Source organism: Manihot esculenta, chromosome 15, assembly GCF_001659605.2.
Source record: "Manihot esculenta cultivar AM560-2 chromosome 15, M.esculenta_v8, whole genome shotgun sequence".
Lineage (NCBI taxonomy): Eukaryota > Viridiplantae > Streptophyta > Magnoliopsida > Malpighiales > Euphorbiaceae > Manihot > Manihot esculenta.
The window spans coordinates 24,374,960-24,393,378 of NC_035175.2; the positions used below are offsets into that span (position 1 = coordinate 24,374,960).

Below are 18,419 nucleotides of genomic sequence, written 5' to 3' on the forward strand. Positions count from 1 at the left end.
TGTAAATGAATTAAATTATTCGTGAACTATTTAAGATTCGACTCGATAAAAATTCAATTGAACTAGGCTAAATTTCTAAACGAGTCAAATTCACATGTAGTTTTTAGACTAATTTAGTAAATGAGACAAACTTAAATTTTATAGTGTTGGACTCTTTAATAACAGTGACAATAAATATAATAGAAATTCTATTTCTTAGAGTAGAGAATGGTAGAAAATTAAAAGGTAATACTATTAATAATAGTGATTAAAAAATAATAAATTATATTTATTATATATATATTAATTATTATTTTATATAAAAATAAATTGCACCACATGTGATAAATACGTAAAATTAATTATATTATTTATCAATCTCTCATATATAAATTTAATAGTGACACTTATCAAACTCTTATTAATGTATTTTAGAGTTCAATTATATCTATATATATAAATTTATTATTTAGTAATAATAAAAAAATAATTAAAAAAATATATTACAAATTATTTAAATGGTATTATCAAGGAAAACAATCAACTCAGCTCTATCATATACAGAACTCAGAAAATTGCATAACATTTCTTTTGCTTTTGAAGCTGTACTGTATAACTTATAATTAGACAAAGTAGACCATCCCCACCTCTAGAGTTGATGCATGAGGTATGCTCAAAGCATAAGTTGGTCCTCTTGAATTTTTTCTCAAGAAATCATACCCATAATTAATCACTACTTTCTTCATCCAACTTGATCCTCTCTTTGCCCTCACGTACGAATGCCCCAGTATAAATGCCATTCCTGCTTCTCTTGCTTCCATTAATTCCTGCAACTCCTCTTTCACTTCCCTGTCAATGTGTGGACTTTCAGGCACAATGAACCTCACTCTCTTTCTTGCCCTTTTGGGAGACTGCATCTCCCTCATCTTTGAAGTTCCTACCATATCAGAAGAATATGCATCATCTTCACACAGTTTAATCCCTTCGAAATTCGAAGATGAAGTCCCAACAACTGTCATTTTTTCTTCGTCTCTCAAATCTTCTATTCCCATATTACATTCAGGCTTTTCTGACCTGATAAATTCAGCAATACTGCAGACAAGATCTTTCTCAAATTCCACATCATCCTTGTGAATGTCACGGTAACCATAACGTGCAATGCATCTATACAGACGGTACTCTTTTGGACCAACTCTTCCCACTAAGAACCTTTCCTCAGGTCTGACATGTGGCACTGCCACAGATTTGATGCAGAGGAAGACCACAACCTGGTGGAAAGCAGGAAGATTGGTGACAAAGTGAGAGAATATAGCTGGAATCCCAGAGACAAGCTCGGTATGAATGAGGCCAATCCCTCGAACCCTGACGATTCCAAGACTGGGACCTAGACTGAGGAGCCAGTTGATGGAGACCTTATTTTGAACATCAGCTTCATATTTCTTGAGTGTTCCATAATGCCAGACATACATAACAACTAGGAAGATAAAAGAAAGAGCAATAGGTACCCAAGCCCCTTCAAGGAACTTGATAAGGGATGCTGAGAAGTAGAGGGCTTCAATAGAGCCAAAGAAGAATATGAAACATATAGCTAGAAATACATTTTTGTGCCAGCATAGGACCATGACCAGAGACATTAGGCAGGTTGTTACCAGCATTACAGTTACAACTGCCAAACCTGCCAGATAATTAGAAAACAATGCTGTTAGCTTGGCCATAATTAGCGATTTCCATTCATTACAATAAAAAATTGACTCAAAATTATCACCGAATTCAACAGATTTATACTAGTCAAGAATAGGTGAAATGATACCTGCTGCATTTCCCATGTGTTTTGTGTTTCTGAAACCAATTGTAACAGCCAAACATAACAGCATTAGTATCCAGTTCACCTCTGGAATGTAAATCTGCCCATGTATTTTCGATGAAGTGTGCACAATTTTGACCTTTGGGAAGCAACCAAGAGCAGAACACTGTTTGATTATTGAAAAAGTGCCAGTAATGATGGCTTGACTTCCCACCACTGCTGCGAGAATGGCAACTGCCAGGACAGGCCATCTTATTTTCTCTGAAATGATGAGAATGCCATTGGCTGCATTATTATACTTTAGGAAGATCAAGGGGAATGCCCTTTCAAAAATGATGACGCTGGTAACTTACCAGGTACAGATACATAGAAGCCGATCTGATAATCAGTTTCATTTATATGATGCTTAGAAAGATAAGCAGCTTGTCCCATATAAGCAAGAATCAAGGAAGGGTAAACCACAAAGGTAAAAGCAATCTGCAGAAGGTGAATTTCTGTTATAGTAGTTGATTGAAATTGTTATGAGTTCTGCAAGCAAATTTTATCATTAATTCTTTTACTAACATATGAGTTACACAAGTGAAACTCATATAGTTATGAAGATAGTTATGCTTATGCAATTGCTTTAGGAGAAGTTTTGGAATTTTTCTGCTTAAATCTCTTGAAACTAAGATACAAAAGTTATATCAGTTACCTTGATCGACAATTGTGAGAAGTGCCCAAGATCAGCAAACATAGCTTCTGAGCCTTAAATAAACAAAAAAAAAAAATGGGCATTAAAGAAGCATAATATGGGCTAGTAGATAAGTGGTGAGAGGACACAGTTTACATACAGACTTGTACCTGTTATACACAACAATATCCCACCTAAGGACATCCAACCTCCCCTCTGGGTCTTCTTCAAAAATTTGTACATGTAGTATGGGGACAGTGCTTGGTAAACATGGGGATTCCATTGCAAAATATTGTAGACGCCAATAGCACTTATGCATAACAGCCATGTAATCACTACAGGTGCAAAGAGGAATCCTACTCGGTGGGTTCCATAATGTTGGAGAGTGAACAAAAATACAAGTATTGCACAAACAACTGGCAGTTCAACATCTGCAGAATCGTTAACTTTTGCTAAATAAACAACCAGTCGTTTCAAAACATAAAGGAGATAATACTATTGCTGTTTTGACTTGTAGAAATATAATATTTTGTTATATTTTACAATAGAGATTACTAACCTATTTATACATGAGAGACGGTAACTAAACTGAAAGGAAAATCAAGCATATGATTATACAATCCCTGAGATTAAGTAACTAACCCATCTATCAATATTTATTTTCTATATTAACATATTTACTTCCTGTATAACTAGTAACACTCCCCCTAAGTTGAATCATAGATATTTATCATACCCAACTTGTTAAAAAAATATTTTATTCGAGACCCATTTAAAGTTTTGGTGAATAGATCACCCAATTGCTCTCCTGTTTTCACATAATTGGTGTGGAGATTAAATTTTCTTGAATCTTTTCACGGATGAAATGACAGTCAACTTCAATATACTTAGTTCATTCATGGCATACTGGATTGGAAGTAATGTGAAGAGCAGTCTGATTATCAGGCCAAAGTTTCGTGGGTGATGCAACATTATACCAACTTCTTTCACTAGATAATTTATCCACAAAATTTCACAAGTCAATTGAGTCATGGCCCTATATTCTGACTCGGTACTGAATCTGGATACCACATTTTGCTTCTTACTTTTTCAAGATACTAGGTTTTCTCCAATAAATACACAATAGCCTGTAGTCGACCTTCTATCACTTTTGGATCCCGTCTAGTCAGCATCAGAAAAACACTCTAGTGCAGTATGCCCATGATCTCTGTAGAGTATACCAAGTCCAGGAGTCCCTTTTAGATAATATAGAATTTGTTCTAGAGCGGCCCAATGTTACATCGTAGGTGCAGACATGAACTGACTTACAACACTTACTGCAAAAGCAATATCTGGCCGAGTCATTATCATAAGGTAGTTCAGCTTTCCAACCAACCTCCTGTACCTCTCTGGATCATCATAAGAGTCTCCGTCATCTTTTGTAAGACATATATTAGGAATCATTAGTGTGCTACATGGTTTAGCTCCCATCTTTCCAGTTTCTGCAAGTAAGTCAAGAACATACTTCATTTGAGACAGGAAAATTCCCTTATAACTCCTCAAGACTTCGACTCTTAAGAAATATTTAAACTGACCCAAGTCTTTGGTATGAAAACTCGCATGCAAGTAGTTTTTGAGAGAAGAGATTCCAATATTATCATTCCCTGTAATGACAATATCATCAACATATACAATAAGGAGAATAATACCAGTATCTGAATTTCTATAGAAGACTGAATGGTCACACTTGCTTTTTTCCAACCCAAATTTTTAAACAACTTCACTGAACTTTCCAAACCATGCACGGGGACTCTACTTTAAACCATATAAAGATTTCTTCAAATGGCAGACTTTCCCATACTCCCCCTGGGCAACAAACCTTGGTGGTTGCTCCATATACACCTCCTCTTGGAGGTTACTGTAACGACCCCAAAAAGGACCGTCACCGGCGCTAGGATTCAGGTCGGCTTAAGGCCGCCAGAACCCGTAGCAAGCCTGCTATACTCTCTGTGTACCTGTAACCTCATACATGATCATATATTTTTAGTGAAAATAAAACTCTTTTCTGAACCAAGGCTTAACCTGTGCATGCACTATCTCTGTACTCTGTACTCATGTACTCTGTACTCTGTATCCCTGACTAGAGCTTGCTCTAGATAGGTAACTCATACCTGTTAAGCCTGGTTTTCACATACAGGAAAACATATAACATATACAAATCATGTAAAAAAAACATACATTACTAGGTCTAGGTCAAGCAACAACTATTACATCTCTTTAATTTTACATGTCCACTCTAAGCTATTACATATCTCTTCTCTCTTCCTGTACTCTGCTCGACTGTCCCTGTACACTGTACACTGAACCTGCAAAACTGGGGTTAAGGGAGTGGGATGAGCTCTATAGCCCAGTGAGTAGAACAGTAATACATCTCAGTAAACTATGATCTCATGGAATGCATCATATCACAGACAAGCCACATCAAGAGTAAACCTGTCACCACATAGTCCCAGTAACTCTGTGCCAGGGCGTAGAATCGAGCACCTGGTCTTCCTGTCATATATGTATATGTGTATATAACACCTGTAAACTTACCATTGCCAGGGCGTAGTCAAAGGCTCCTGGACTTTGCTATATACCTGCCAGGGCGTAGTCAAAGGCTCCTGGTCTTTGCTATACGTGCCAGGGCGTAGTCAAAGGCTCCTGGTCTTCCTGTCTGTGACTATTGGATCATTCAGCATTTACTCACATCATCAAATACCAATGCAATGCAACATATTCGTGAAGACTAATGCAATCAACCTATAGCATAAACATGATGCATGAGATATGCTAAAAGCAGTTTGTGATTCAATTAAAAGTCATAAGTTTAGTTCCACTCACCTCTGGCTCTGGACTGACTGACTCTGCAGGTTCTGAATCTCTGGAGCAGTACTCACTGCTGCTCTCTCTGGTTCCTCTGGTCTGTACCTATACAGATGGACTCAAATGAGGGACCAAACTAACGTATCAATACTTCTATTAAACTCCCCAAGAACTCCCTGAAACTCACTTAACTAGCCATGCAAGAACATGCAAAAGAAAAGCTGGACAGAACACTTTCGGCGGCAGGTTCGGCGGCCGAATGTCCTTTCCAGAGACGAAACTCAAGCACCTTCGGCGGCCGAATCTCAAGCTTCGGCGGCCGAACCCTTTCGGGGGCAAGTTTCGGGGGCCAAAACATACTCCAGAGACGAAAGTCTCTAACCTTCGGCGGCACCTTCGGCGGCCGAATCCCCCAAACAGAGCCGAACATGCACAACTCACGGGGGCAAGCTATGGCAGCCTAAGCCACCATGCAAGAGGTTCGGCGGCCGAATGGACTTTCGGCTGCCGAACCTGAGTTCCTCCAGAACTCAGTTTCAACGACAAACCATCTCCTTCTTTCCTTCAACTTCTCAAACCATGCAAACTTCACCTCCTCAACATACATATACTCAGGTATATGATCACAGGGGTCCAAGACTAGCTAATAACCCCAAACAACAAAACAAACATAACATATACACATGTATACATGCATAAAACATCAAAAACACCATTAAAAACCTAAGCATGCATCTCCTTCCTCCAATCCCCCTAAAACCTTCAGAAAACATATTCAAGAACATCACTTACCTCCTGTAGTAAGAAACTACACACTCTGAACAAGGGAAAACGGATCACCTCCTCTCACACCCTCAAACTCTCTCAAACTCACTTTTTGCTTCACAACCGTTCTAAACTTGGTGAATGAGCAAACTCCTGCATGAGCTGCTCTAAACACTTGCAGAAGAGTCAGCAAAAACGTGGCTAATTCATGGCAAGAATCTGAGGCCAACATCTGTCAAAAGCCATGACTCAGCTTGGCTGGCCAACTCATCGTCGGCTGCCCACTCACGTGCAAGACCATGCAACATTCGGGGGCCGAACTTCCCTTCGGAAGCCAAACACTTTCGGCGGCCGAACTTACTTTCGGCGGCCGAACTTGGCTCATCTGCCTTAGGTCATTTCAACTCAAACACTCACTGCCCTTAGCCTAAAACATCTCATCAAACACAACACTTAAGACCATAAAACCCACTTCGACATCCTGGATTCCACTGGTAAACAGGAATGCCGACACCGGACTCACGCCGGGTATTACATTCTCCCCTCCTTACGAACATTCGTCCTCGAATGTTCTTAAACACATAAAAACAAAACACAAGGAGGAAACTAACCTCAAAACAAACATGGATACTGCTGGAGCATAGACTCTCGCGTCTCCCAGGTGCACTCTTCTAAATTATGGTGGTTCCATAACACTTTCACCATCGGAATCTCTTTGTTCCTTAACTGTCTGATCTGCGTGTCCAGAATCCGCACTGGCTGCTCTAAATAGGTGAGATCTGTCTGAATCTCCACCTCAGGCTCATTCAGAACCTGATTCGGATCTGACACAAACTGTCGTAGCATAGAAACATGAAATACCGGGTGAATCCTTTCCATAGAAGTAGGTAAATCCAGCTTATACGACACATTTCCGATCCTCTGCAACACCTCAAAGGGTCCAATGTACCGTGGAGCTAACTTACCTTTTTTCCCAAAACGAACCACTCCTTTCATTGGAGACACTTTCAGCAATACCCAATTACCCTCCTGAAACTCCAACTGCTTTCTACGAACGTCTGCATAACTTTTCTGTCTACTCTGAGCTGTTCTGATTCGCTCTCTGATAATGGGCACCATTCTACTGGTAAGGTCTACTAACTCTGGCCCTGCAAGAGCCTTCTCTCCTACCTCTTCCCAGCAAACAGGGGATCTGCACTTCCTCCCATATAAGGCTTCATAAGGAGCCATTCCAATGCTAGCATGATGACTGTTATTGTAAGCAAACTCCACCAAAGGTAGATGCTGTCTCCAAGAACCGCCAAAGTCTAACACACATAGGCGAAGCATATCCTCTATGGTCTGGATGGTCCTTTCTGACTGTCCATCAGTCTGTGGGTGGAAAGCAGTACTAAAATCCAATCTCGTGCCCATCGCACTTTGCAGACTCCGCCAAAAGCGAGAAGTAAACTGAGGTCCTCTGTCTGAAACTATAGACACTGGAACTCCATGTAACCTCACTATCTCATCCAGATAGACCTGTGCTAGCTTATCCACAGAATAGTTACTCCGTACTGGAAGAAAATGAGCAGATTTCATGAGTCTGTCCACAATCACCCATATCGAGTCTATCCTGTTGGACGCTACTGGTAAACCCACTACAAAATCCATGGCTATGTTCTCCCATTTCCACTCTGGAATCGGTAATGGGTTAAGCATTCCTGCTGGTTTCTGATGCTCTAATTTCACCCTCTGACAAATCTCACAGGCTGTCACAAACTGCGCCACTTCTTTTTTCATGGCTGGCCACCAATAAATCTGTTTTAGATCCTGATACATCTTGGTAGCTCCTGGGTGAATACTATACTTCGCATTATGAGCTTCCCTCATAATGTCTTTCTTCACACTACCTCTATCTGGTACACAAAGTCGATTTCCATAGCGAAGGATCCCTTTGCTGTCAAATCTAAACTCTGCACTATTGCCTGACTGAACAGTCCTGGCAATTTTCATCAACTCAGGGTCCTCATGCTGTCTCTGAGCTATCTGCTCCAGAAACACAGGTGTCACTCTCATCTGTGCTATCAATGCACCTGTACCAGACAACTCTAACTGTAACCCCTCGGCAAAGAGCTTATAAAGCTCTATCACAACTGGTCTCCGCTCTGCTGCTATATGGGATAAACTGCCTAGTGACTTCCGGCTTAGGGCGTCTGCGACAACATTCGCCTTACCCGGGTGATACTGGATCTTACAATCATAATCACTGAGCAATTCGACCCATCTTCTCTGCCGCAAATTCAGTTCTCTCTGACTTAAGATGTACTGTAAACTCTTGTGATCAGTGAAAATCTCGCATTTAACCCCGTAGAGGTAATGCCGCCACATCTTAAGTGCAAAGATAACTGCTGCCATCTCGAGGTCATGGGTAGGGTAATTCAACTCGTGCTTCTTCAACTGTCTAGAAGCATAAGCGATTACTCTATCACTCTGCATCAATACACAACCCAATCCCACTCGAGATGCATCGCAGAACACTGTGAAATCCTCATGACTGACAGGCAGAGCTAACACTGGTGCTGTTGTTAATCTTCTCTTGAGCTCTTCAAAGCTCTCGTCACACTGGTCTGCCCAGATAAACTTCTGGTTCTTCTGAGTCAATTTGGTCATAGGAGCTGCTATCCTTGAGAAGTTCTGCACGAACCTCCTGTAGTAACCTGCCAGTCCCAGAAAGCTTTTAATCTCAGTCACTGTAGTGGGTCTGGGCCAGTTAGCTACAGCCTCTATCTTCTTGGGATCTACCTCAATACCCTCTGCTGATACTACATGTCCCAAGAAGGAAATACTCCTCAACCAAAACTCACACTTCGAGAACTTAGCATATAAACCATGCTCTCTCAGTGTCTGCAAAACTATCCGCAGATGCTGGGCATGCTCCTCTGCATCTCTGGAATACACTAAGATATCATCGATAAATACAATGACAAAGTGATCCAGAAACTCACTGAATACCCTGTTCATGAGATCCATAAATGCTGCAGGGGCGTTAGTCAACCCGAACGGCATCACTAAAAACTCATAATGCCCATATCTGGTCCGAAAAGCTGTCTTAGGCACATCTGCCTCTCTGACTCTCAACTGATGATACCCAGATCTCAGATCTATTTTCGAGAAACAACCTGCTCCAGCTAGCTGGTCAAATAGATCATCAATCCGAGGTAAGGGATACCTATTCTTGATAGTGACCTTGTTCAACTGTCTGTAGTCGATACAAAGTCTAAGGGATCCATCCTTCTTTCTGACAAAGAGCACTGGCGCACCCCAAGGTGAGGTACTAGGGCGGATGAAACCCTTATCTACCAAGTCCTGCAACTGTGCTTTTAACTCGGTTAACTCAGCTGGCGCCATCCTGTAGGGAGGAATAGAGATAGGTCTAGTACCTGGCAGTAATTCAATTTCAAACCCTATCTCCCTATCAGGTGGTAGTCCTGGCAAATCGTCTGGGAACACATCGAGAAACTCTCGGACTACTGGTACTGTGGCTGGTTCCCTAACCTGACTGTCTAGCTCTCTCACATGAGCTAGAAACCCCTGACAACCCCTCTTAAGCAAACGACGAGCCTGAAGGGCTGAAATCATACCTCTGGGTGTACCTCTCCTGTCTCCTCTGAAGACACACTCTGACCCATCCTGGTCTCTGAGACTCACTATCTTTTCTCGACAGTCCAACGTAGCACCATATGCAGATAGCCAATCCATCCCTAGAATGACATCAAAATCTGTCAAATCTAGAACCACAAGATCAGCTGGAAGGCATCTACCCTCTATGAATACTGGACTGAAACGACAGACTGACACTGCCACTGATGGGTCACATCTAGGTCCACTGACCCAGAGAGGATACTCTAACTCAGAACTGATCAAACCCAATCGCTCTATGGCTCTCGAAGCAATAAAGGAATGAGAAGCACCGGGGTCCATCAAAGCATACACATCTGAACACCCAATGATGAGATTACCTGACACCACTGTGTTCGATGTGTTAGCCTCCTCCTGTGTCACTGTGAAAATTCGTGCTGGGGCTACCGGATTTCCACCTCGGGAACCTGCTGCGGAAGTAGAGGCTACCCCTCTCCCTCTACCTCTGCCACTCGTCTGAGGCATGACTGAAGCTACTGGCCGTACAACTGGCTGTACCACACTGCCTGAACTCATCTGCTGGGATGGTGCAAAAGTCATCTGCGGACAATCCCGAGCAATATGCCCTTCCTGTCCACATCGAAAACAAGCTGAAGATCCCAACCGACAAACTCCTCCATGTGGTTTTCCGCATCGTCTGCAGACTGGAGCTGTGCCAGAGCTTGAGCCACTACCTATTCCCAGACCTGACTTGACTTTACTCTGAAAACACACATATAACATACTACTTTAGCACATAAACAACACATAACAATAAGGCACATGCATAACTCATGGCATATCACAGATAGGACGCAAGACCCTATCCTAGTGGACATGATTTCCTATTGTGCTTGACCACTGCTAACCTGTCTGAGCCCAACACTGTCTCTATAGGTCCGATCATGTGAACCTAGGGCTCTGATACCAATCTGTAACGACCCCAAAAAGGACCGTCACCGGCGCTAGGATTCAGGTCGGCTTAAGGCCGCCAGAACCCGTAGCAAGCCTGCTATACTCTCTGTGTACCTGTAACCTCATACATGATCATATATTTTTAGTGAAAATAAAACTCTTTTCTGAACCAAGGCTTAACCTGTGCATGCACTATCTCTGTACTCTGTACTCATGTACTCTGTACTCTGTATCCCTGACTAGAGCTTGCTCTAGATAGGTAACTCATACCTGTTAAGCCTGGTTTTCACATACAGGAAAACATATAACATATACAAATCATGTAAAAAAAACATACATTACTAGGTCTAGGTCAAGCAACAACTATTACATCTCTTTAATTTTACATGTCCACTCTAAGCTATTACATATCTCTTCTCTCTTCCTGTACTCTGCTCGACTGTCCCTGTACACTGTACACTGAACCTGCAAAACTGGGGTTAAGGGAGTGGGATGAGCTCTATAGCCCAGTGAGTAGAACAGTAATACATCTCAGTAAACTATGATCTCATGGAATGCATCATATCACAGACAAGCCACATCAAGAGTAAACCTGTCACCACATAGTCCCAGTAACTCTGTGCCAGGGCGTAGAATCGAGCACCTGGTCTTCCTGTCATATATGTATATGTGTATATAACACCTGTAAACTTACCATTGCCAGGGCGTAGTCAAAGGCTCCTGGACTTTGCTATATACCTGCCAGGGCGTAGTCAAAGGCTCCTGGTCTTTGCTATACGTGCCAGGGCGTAGTCAAAGGCTCCTGGTCTTCCTGTCTGTGACTATTGGATCATTCAGCATTTACTCACATCATCAAATACCAATGCAATGCAACATATTCGTGAAGACTAATGCAATCAACCTATAGCATAAACATGATGCATGAGATATGCTAAAAGCAGTTTGTGATTCAATTAAAAGTCATAAGTTTAGTTCCACTCACCTCTGGCTCTGGACTGACTGACTCTGCAGGTTCTGAATCTCTGGAGCAGTACTCACTGCTGCTCTCTCTGGTTCCTCTGGTCTGTACCTATACAGATGGACTCAAATGAGGGACCAAACTAACGTATCAATACTTCTATTAAACTCCCCAAGAACTCCCTGAAACTCACTTAACTAGCCATGCAAGAACATGCAAAAGAAAAGCTGGACAGAACACTTTCGGCGGCAGGTTCGGCGGCCGAATGTCCTTTCCAGAGACGAAACTCAAGCACCTTCGGCGGCCGAATCTCAAGCTTCGGCGGCCGAACCCTTTCGGGGGCAAGTTTCGGGGGCCAAAACATACTCCAGAGACGAAAGTCTCTAACCTTCGGCGGCACCTTCGGCGGCCGAATCCCCCAAACAGAGCCGAACATGCACAACTCACGGGGGCAAGCTATGGCAGCCTAAGCCACCATGCAAGAGGTTCGGCGGCCGAATGGACTTTCGGCTGCCGAACCTGAGTTCCTCCAGAACTCAGTTTCAACGACAAACCATCTCCTTCTTTCCTTCAACTTCTCAAACCATGCAAACTTCACCTCCTCAACATACATATACTCAGGTATATGATCACAGGGGTCCAAGACTAGCTAATAACCCCAAACAACAAAACAAACATAACATATACACATGTATACATGCATAAAACATCAAAAACACCATTAAAAACCTAAGCATGCATCTCCTTCCTCCAATCCCCCTAAAACCTTCAGAAAACATATTCAAGAACATCACTTACCTCCTGTAGTAAGAAACTACACACTCTGAACAAGGGAAAACGGATCACCTCCTCTCACACCCTCAAACTCTCTCAAACTCACTTTTTGCTTCACAACCGTTCTAAACTTGGTGAATGAGCAAACTCCTGCATGAGCTGCTCTAAACACTTGCAGAAGAGTCAGCAAAAACGTGGCTAATTCATGGCAAGAATCTGAGGCCAACATCTGTCAAAAGCCATGACTCAGCTTGGCTGGCCAACTCATCGTCGGCTGCCCACTCACGTGCAAGACCATGCAACATTCGGGGGCCGAACTTCCCTTCGGAAGCCAAACACTTTCGGCGGCCGAACTTACTTTCGGCGGCCGAACTTGGCTCATCTGCCTTAGGTCATTTCAACTCAAACACTCACTGCCCTTAGCCTAAAACATCTCATCAAACACAACACTTAAGACCATAAAACCCACTTCGACATCCTGGATTCCACTGGTAAACAGGAATGCCGACACCGGACTCACGCCGGGTATTACAGTTACCATGTAAAAATGCATTTCTGATATCTAATTGGTATAAAGGCCAATGCTAAGAAGCAACTAGGGAGATGAACAAGCGGACTGAGGTCATTTTTGCCACAGGAGAAAAAGTGTCAGAATAGTCAACGCCATAGGTTTGGGCATAACCTTTGGCGACAAGACAAGCCTTAAGCCTCGCTATGGAGTCATCTAGATTGACTTTGACGGCAAAAACCCATTTACAACCTACAGCCTTCTTGCCAGAGGGTAAATCAACTAGTTTCTAAGTATGATTTTCATCTAGAGTCTTGATCTCCTCAAACATTGCATCACGCCATCCAGAATGAGCCAGGGCCTCTTTAACTGTCTTAGGCAAAGAAATGGAATCTAGAGAGACAATTAAGGAGGTAGGAGACAGGTGATCATAAGACAGAAAATTAGCAACAGAATAGATAGATTTACACTGTAGTTTACCTTTACGAAGACTAATGGGGAGGTCAAGGTCAGTCGGTGTGGATCTGATGGCGAAGAGGATTCTGGTGCAAGACATATATCATCAGGTACTGGTCTCCGAGAGAAACTTAAACAACTGACAGGTTAACAGGAGGTTGAGTATTATGAGGAATGTTACCATCAGATTGTGAAGTAGAAGGCATACTCGAAGAGGTTCCACCATCAGATATGATTCTATAGATGGGCCACTCATTATCATCCTCTTGATCAGGAGAGATTTGTGCAACAGGATAAAAAGGAACTTTCTCGGAAAAGACTACATCTGTTGAGACCAGATACTTGTTGAGGTCTGGAGAGTAACACCGATACCCCTTCTGAAGGTGAGAATATCTCAAGAAAACACACTTCAAAGCTTTAGGATCAAGTTTAGTCACATGAGGTCTGACATCCTGAACATAGCAGGTATTGCCAAACAGCCGTGATTCGAAAGGAAATAATAGCTTCTTAGGAAATAATAGCTTCTTAGGAAAGAGGACATTATAAGGAGTATTACCATTTAGTACTGCGGAGGGCATGCGATTAATGAGAAAGCATGCAGTAGAGACAACATCAGCCCAAAATTGTTTAGGAACTTGCATTTGAAACAATAGAGCTCTAGCAGTCTCAAGAAGATATCGATTCTTCCTTTCAGCTACCCCATTTTGAGCGGGTGTATCAACACATGACGATTGGTGAAGAATACCATGTTGAGTCATATAAGCCTGGAATCAGCTACCCCATTTTGAGCGGGTGTATCAACACATGACGATTGATGAAGAATACCATGTTGAGTCATATAAGCCTGGAATGATTCTGACATATATTCTTTAACATTGTCGCTCCGCAAAATTTTCATAGAAACATTAAATTAAGTCTTGATTTCAGCACAAAAGGCAGAAAAATGAAAAAACACTTCTGAACGATGCTTCATAAAATAAATCCAAGTTATTCTAGAGTAATCATCCACAAAAGTGATAAAATATCTGAATCCAGTCTTAGATCCAACCGGACATGGGCCCCAAATATCTGAATGAACTAATTCAAAAGCAGACTCAACTCGTTTATTGACTCTAGGACTTAAAGAGATTCGATGATGTTTTGCAAAATGACATGACTCACATTCTAGTAAAAATACCTCATGAAATTGAGGGTATAACTTCTTCAAAACCGGTAAAGAAGGGTGTTCCAACCGACAATGTGCTTCAAACGGAGACACAACACTAGAGCAGCCAACAGGCTGAGACACCCATGCATCCAAAATGTAGAAACCCCCAGATACATGTCATTTACCAATAATCTACTTCGTCACAAGATTCTAAATGAGACAATGATCAGGAAAAAAGGAAACACAATAATTTAGGTCTTTGGTAAGTTTACTGACAGAGATTAAATTAAAGGCAAGATTAGGTAAACTTAACACAGATGATAGGGTAATAGGAGTAGGTTTAACAGTCCCAGAACCCTCAACATTATAGGTTGACACATAAGCTATAATAAAAGGAGAAGGTGTTTTATGAGATCAAAAGCTAGTAAGAATATGAGGATTATCTGTCATGTGATCTGTGGCACCAGAATCAATAACCCATTTATATGAAGAGGAGATAAGACACGTTTTACCTGTCTCAGTCGCTACTGAAGACGTTGAGATAATTTTAATAATATGGGTCTTACTGTCAAAAACCATTTCAACCAAAACTCTATACTCCTTTATCTTCAAACGAATTAAAGGAAGATAACCCAACACCCAAACGGCAAACAAACCACAAATCTGATAAGCGGGTTGCAAGACAACTAAATGCCTCCACTCAACACCCAAACGGCAAACGAACCACAGATTTGACAAGCGGGTTGCAAGACAACTTCGGCGTCCTCTCTAGGTGGACAATGAGAGATAAATATTACTCTAAATGGGTAACATAAAAGAAGGAGTTCTAAGTCTCCAAAAATTTTAAAATTTGACAAGAGAGAAAAAAAATTAAATCTCTATGAGAATGACTATGATACCATATAGAAATATAATATTTTGTTATATTTCACAATAGGGATTACAACCTATTTACACATGAGAGACTGTATCTAAATAAAAAGGAAAATCAAGCCTACGATTATACAATTCCTGAGATTAAGTAACTAACCCATCTATCAATATTTATTTCCTATATTAACATATTTACTTCCTATATAACCTGTAACATGATTTAAACGTCTTATTAACCTTGAACTATTACCAGAATTAATGAACTAAGATAAGTTGTATGTTTTGCAGAAGAATAGTTGCTGCAAAAATAGGAAGAGAAGATAAAAAAATGTTTTGAATGTGAAATACAGTAGAAGATGGCATCCATTTGAAACATACACCTCAGAAAAAAGAAAAAAAAAAAACAAGGATTTCTAAAGAAATACTATAAAGAAGATCAGTGAGCAGTGTATGCACAGTGAAAGTGTATAACATCATCAAGTCTAAATGATAAAGCAACTTAAACCATAGTGGAAATTTTGTTTCCCACAAATTGCAAAAGCTTCCAATCAAATTAAAGGAAGTAGGACCAGCACAATGAATGATACGCACTGTTTACAAATTTCAGAAAATGAAATGGTGAGTTTATTAGGTATGTCTTCAGAAATCCATAGTTAAAAGAAATGATTTGACCAAATCAGTAGTAGCGGTCATTGAAAATAATGATGAATTCCTTCCAATATCAATATCCACACAATTCTTTGGGCAACAAGGAGAGGTTGGAGGCTTGAGGGGCACTTGGTTGCAATCATAATACCAAATCAATTTCATCAGTTGGAAAATGCCCATTTGAGAAGCAGATCAGATATGAATTAAGCTGATTGCACTAGATTATTCTATAATGGTTTTCTCTATTCATTGTCTTATCCAAACTAAACCAGAAGTTACTTTTTTTTTTTTTCTCCACCTTGTAATGACAGTTTAACTTTATGAAAGGCACAGCTTTAAATTATTAATCTTTTAATTTCAAGGGCTCTTCTCTTGCCCTTCTGTTGCATGCTCACTTTATATAAAACATTGATGTTATCAACTTGACCTTCCACATTAATAAATTAATTATTTTTATTAGCTTTGACAGCGATTTGACTTTGATTAAAACAGGAGGTTTGTCTTGATTATATTTGCAGGGACCCGCAATAAAGCATATGGCTATTGAAATTTGGTAAGCTGCTTTTCCATATTTTCACGTCTGCACATTGCAAAGTGAGGCAGACGTAAAGCTTTGAAATTTCAAACTTTCATGCTTTTAAGCATGATATTAAATTAAACATAAGATACTACTAATCTCTAACACTGATCTGCTAAACCTAAGATAATACTAATCTCTAACAGTGATCTGCTATCCTTGATTACTTTTCTTCACGACATATATAGGAAAAAGAAACCAGAGAAATGATCTTAAGATTTTTCAGACAGACCAACCAAGAAAACCAGCCACCTAAAGTAGGTGTGACTTTATGCATACCAGTTAACCAGGAGTCTTTCTAATGTGTATCATATGCTTCTTTTTTTTTTTTTCTTCTCACTTTGTAATCCCAAATATATCTCACTTTTTGGCCTTACTTCTGGGATATCAAATGCTGATTGCAGACAGAAATGACTACAAAATACATCTGCAAAATCTACACAAGTATCTGAGAATTTCCAATATGAATAGATCATATCCAAATGCACTAAAAAGACAAATTTATTCTTGATAGATAATAACACAGTGGCTTCAATGGAAGGAACTTACACTGATGCTGCTCTTTTGACATGGATAGCTCCAGCCCAGACACAGCAGAGAAAACTGCAGAAATAGCGAAAAAAGAAAACAAGAAGCAATTCTCAGACTTTAAGATTCTATCCTTGGACTATAAATTCTTAAATTCCAGAAAAATTATAGCCACAAATACCAGAAATTGCAGGTGTAAGGACTCCATCCCCAATCACCATACAAGTCCCAATCAAAGACAAAACAAGCAACATCCTTTGCAATACTCTACACTTCTCCAACGTTGATTTCAGACTAGACCCATTACCACTCTTGTAATTGGACATAGACCCATCTTTCTTGTACTCTGATAGCTCCTCATCTGCGACCTGGCAATTGGGTATGGAGCTAACCCTGGCATGGCGGCAAAGCAATGAATACAAAGCAAAAGTGCCACCTTCGCCATTATCATCAGCTCTAAGAACAATAAAGACATATTTAACCAGTGGAATTAGTGTCAATGTCCAAAATACGAAGGATAAGACACCATAAATCTCCTCATTGGTCTCTGAGTGCTGAATGTCCTCTGCAAAAGTGCTTTTGTAAACATATAATGGAGAAGTGCTTAAATCTCCATAGACCACACCTAAACTCTGATAAGCCAAAGTTAACAGAGTCTTCCATGAATCTCTCTGCAAAATACGAGAAGAAGAACATGAACAAAAAGCTGAAAGCAAACAAATTAATGATAGCCACATGTCATACCTTGATTGGGTTATCGTGAATCACACCTTCAAGATCCATCACAGGCAGCTCTAGTCTTTTTTAGAAGCTAATGAAGTTCCATTCTTAAGCAAAATAAAGAGCACCACCCAGATGGATAAACACCTTCCACAGCTCAAAAAAATAAAAAACCGAAGAAATTAATTTTAAGGTCCAACGGAAGTCTTAAATGTTTAATTTTTTATACATGTGGATGGTACAAGGTAGTTCAATCAAGACCCACCAAAAATATGTTTAAAAATGAAGAGCAAAACAAACGAATATTAATAAAGAGAATGGTTCTTGAAATTGCAGATAGAGAATCTATATAATATTATGGCTGTATTTCTGAGAGAGAGAAGCAAGAGAGAGAGAGAGTTAGTTTTGATGTTTTAAATGGAAGCTTTGGCATTTGGTTTGCCCTGCAAACTTTATTATATGCCTTTTGGGGTTCTAGATATAGTATCTTTGGCTTACTCTGATGGAGAAAGAATGCAAAACAGAGAGAAAAAACAGCAATGGACCAGAAAGAGAGAGAGAAGGGAAGTGCTGACTCCGACAAAAAAAAAAAA

At 40.5% G+C, this 18,419-nt stretch overlaps 1 protein-coding gene across 3 annotated transcripts; it reads right to left on the reverse strand.

The window, feature by feature from the left end:
• Positions 1-503: 503 nt before the first annotated feature.
• Positions 504-18,419, reverse strand: LOC110607840 (potassium transporter 8). 3 transcript variants are annotated; one of them, XM_043951070.1, is made up of 8 exons: positions 17,851-18,419; positions 17,288-17,777; positions 17,128-17,181; positions 2,627-2,872; positions 2,478-2,530; positions 2,137-2,260; positions 1,790-2,044; positions 504-1,654 (listed from the first exon to the last, which is right to left on the reverse strand). In XM_043951070.1, the coding sequence occupies exons 1-8, from the start codon at positions 17,887-17,889 to the stop codon at positions 603-605; spliced, it is 2,313 nt and encodes a 770-aa protein (XP_043807005.1). In that variant the 5' UTR covers positions 17,890-18,419; the 3' UTR covers positions 504-602. The 3 variants fall into 3 exon arrangements, with proteins under 3 accessions (XP_043807005.1, XP_021602697.1, XP_043807006.1); XM_021747005.2 differs by having other exon boundaries at positions 2,627-2,887; XM_043951071.1 differs by lacking the exon at positions 2,627-2,872.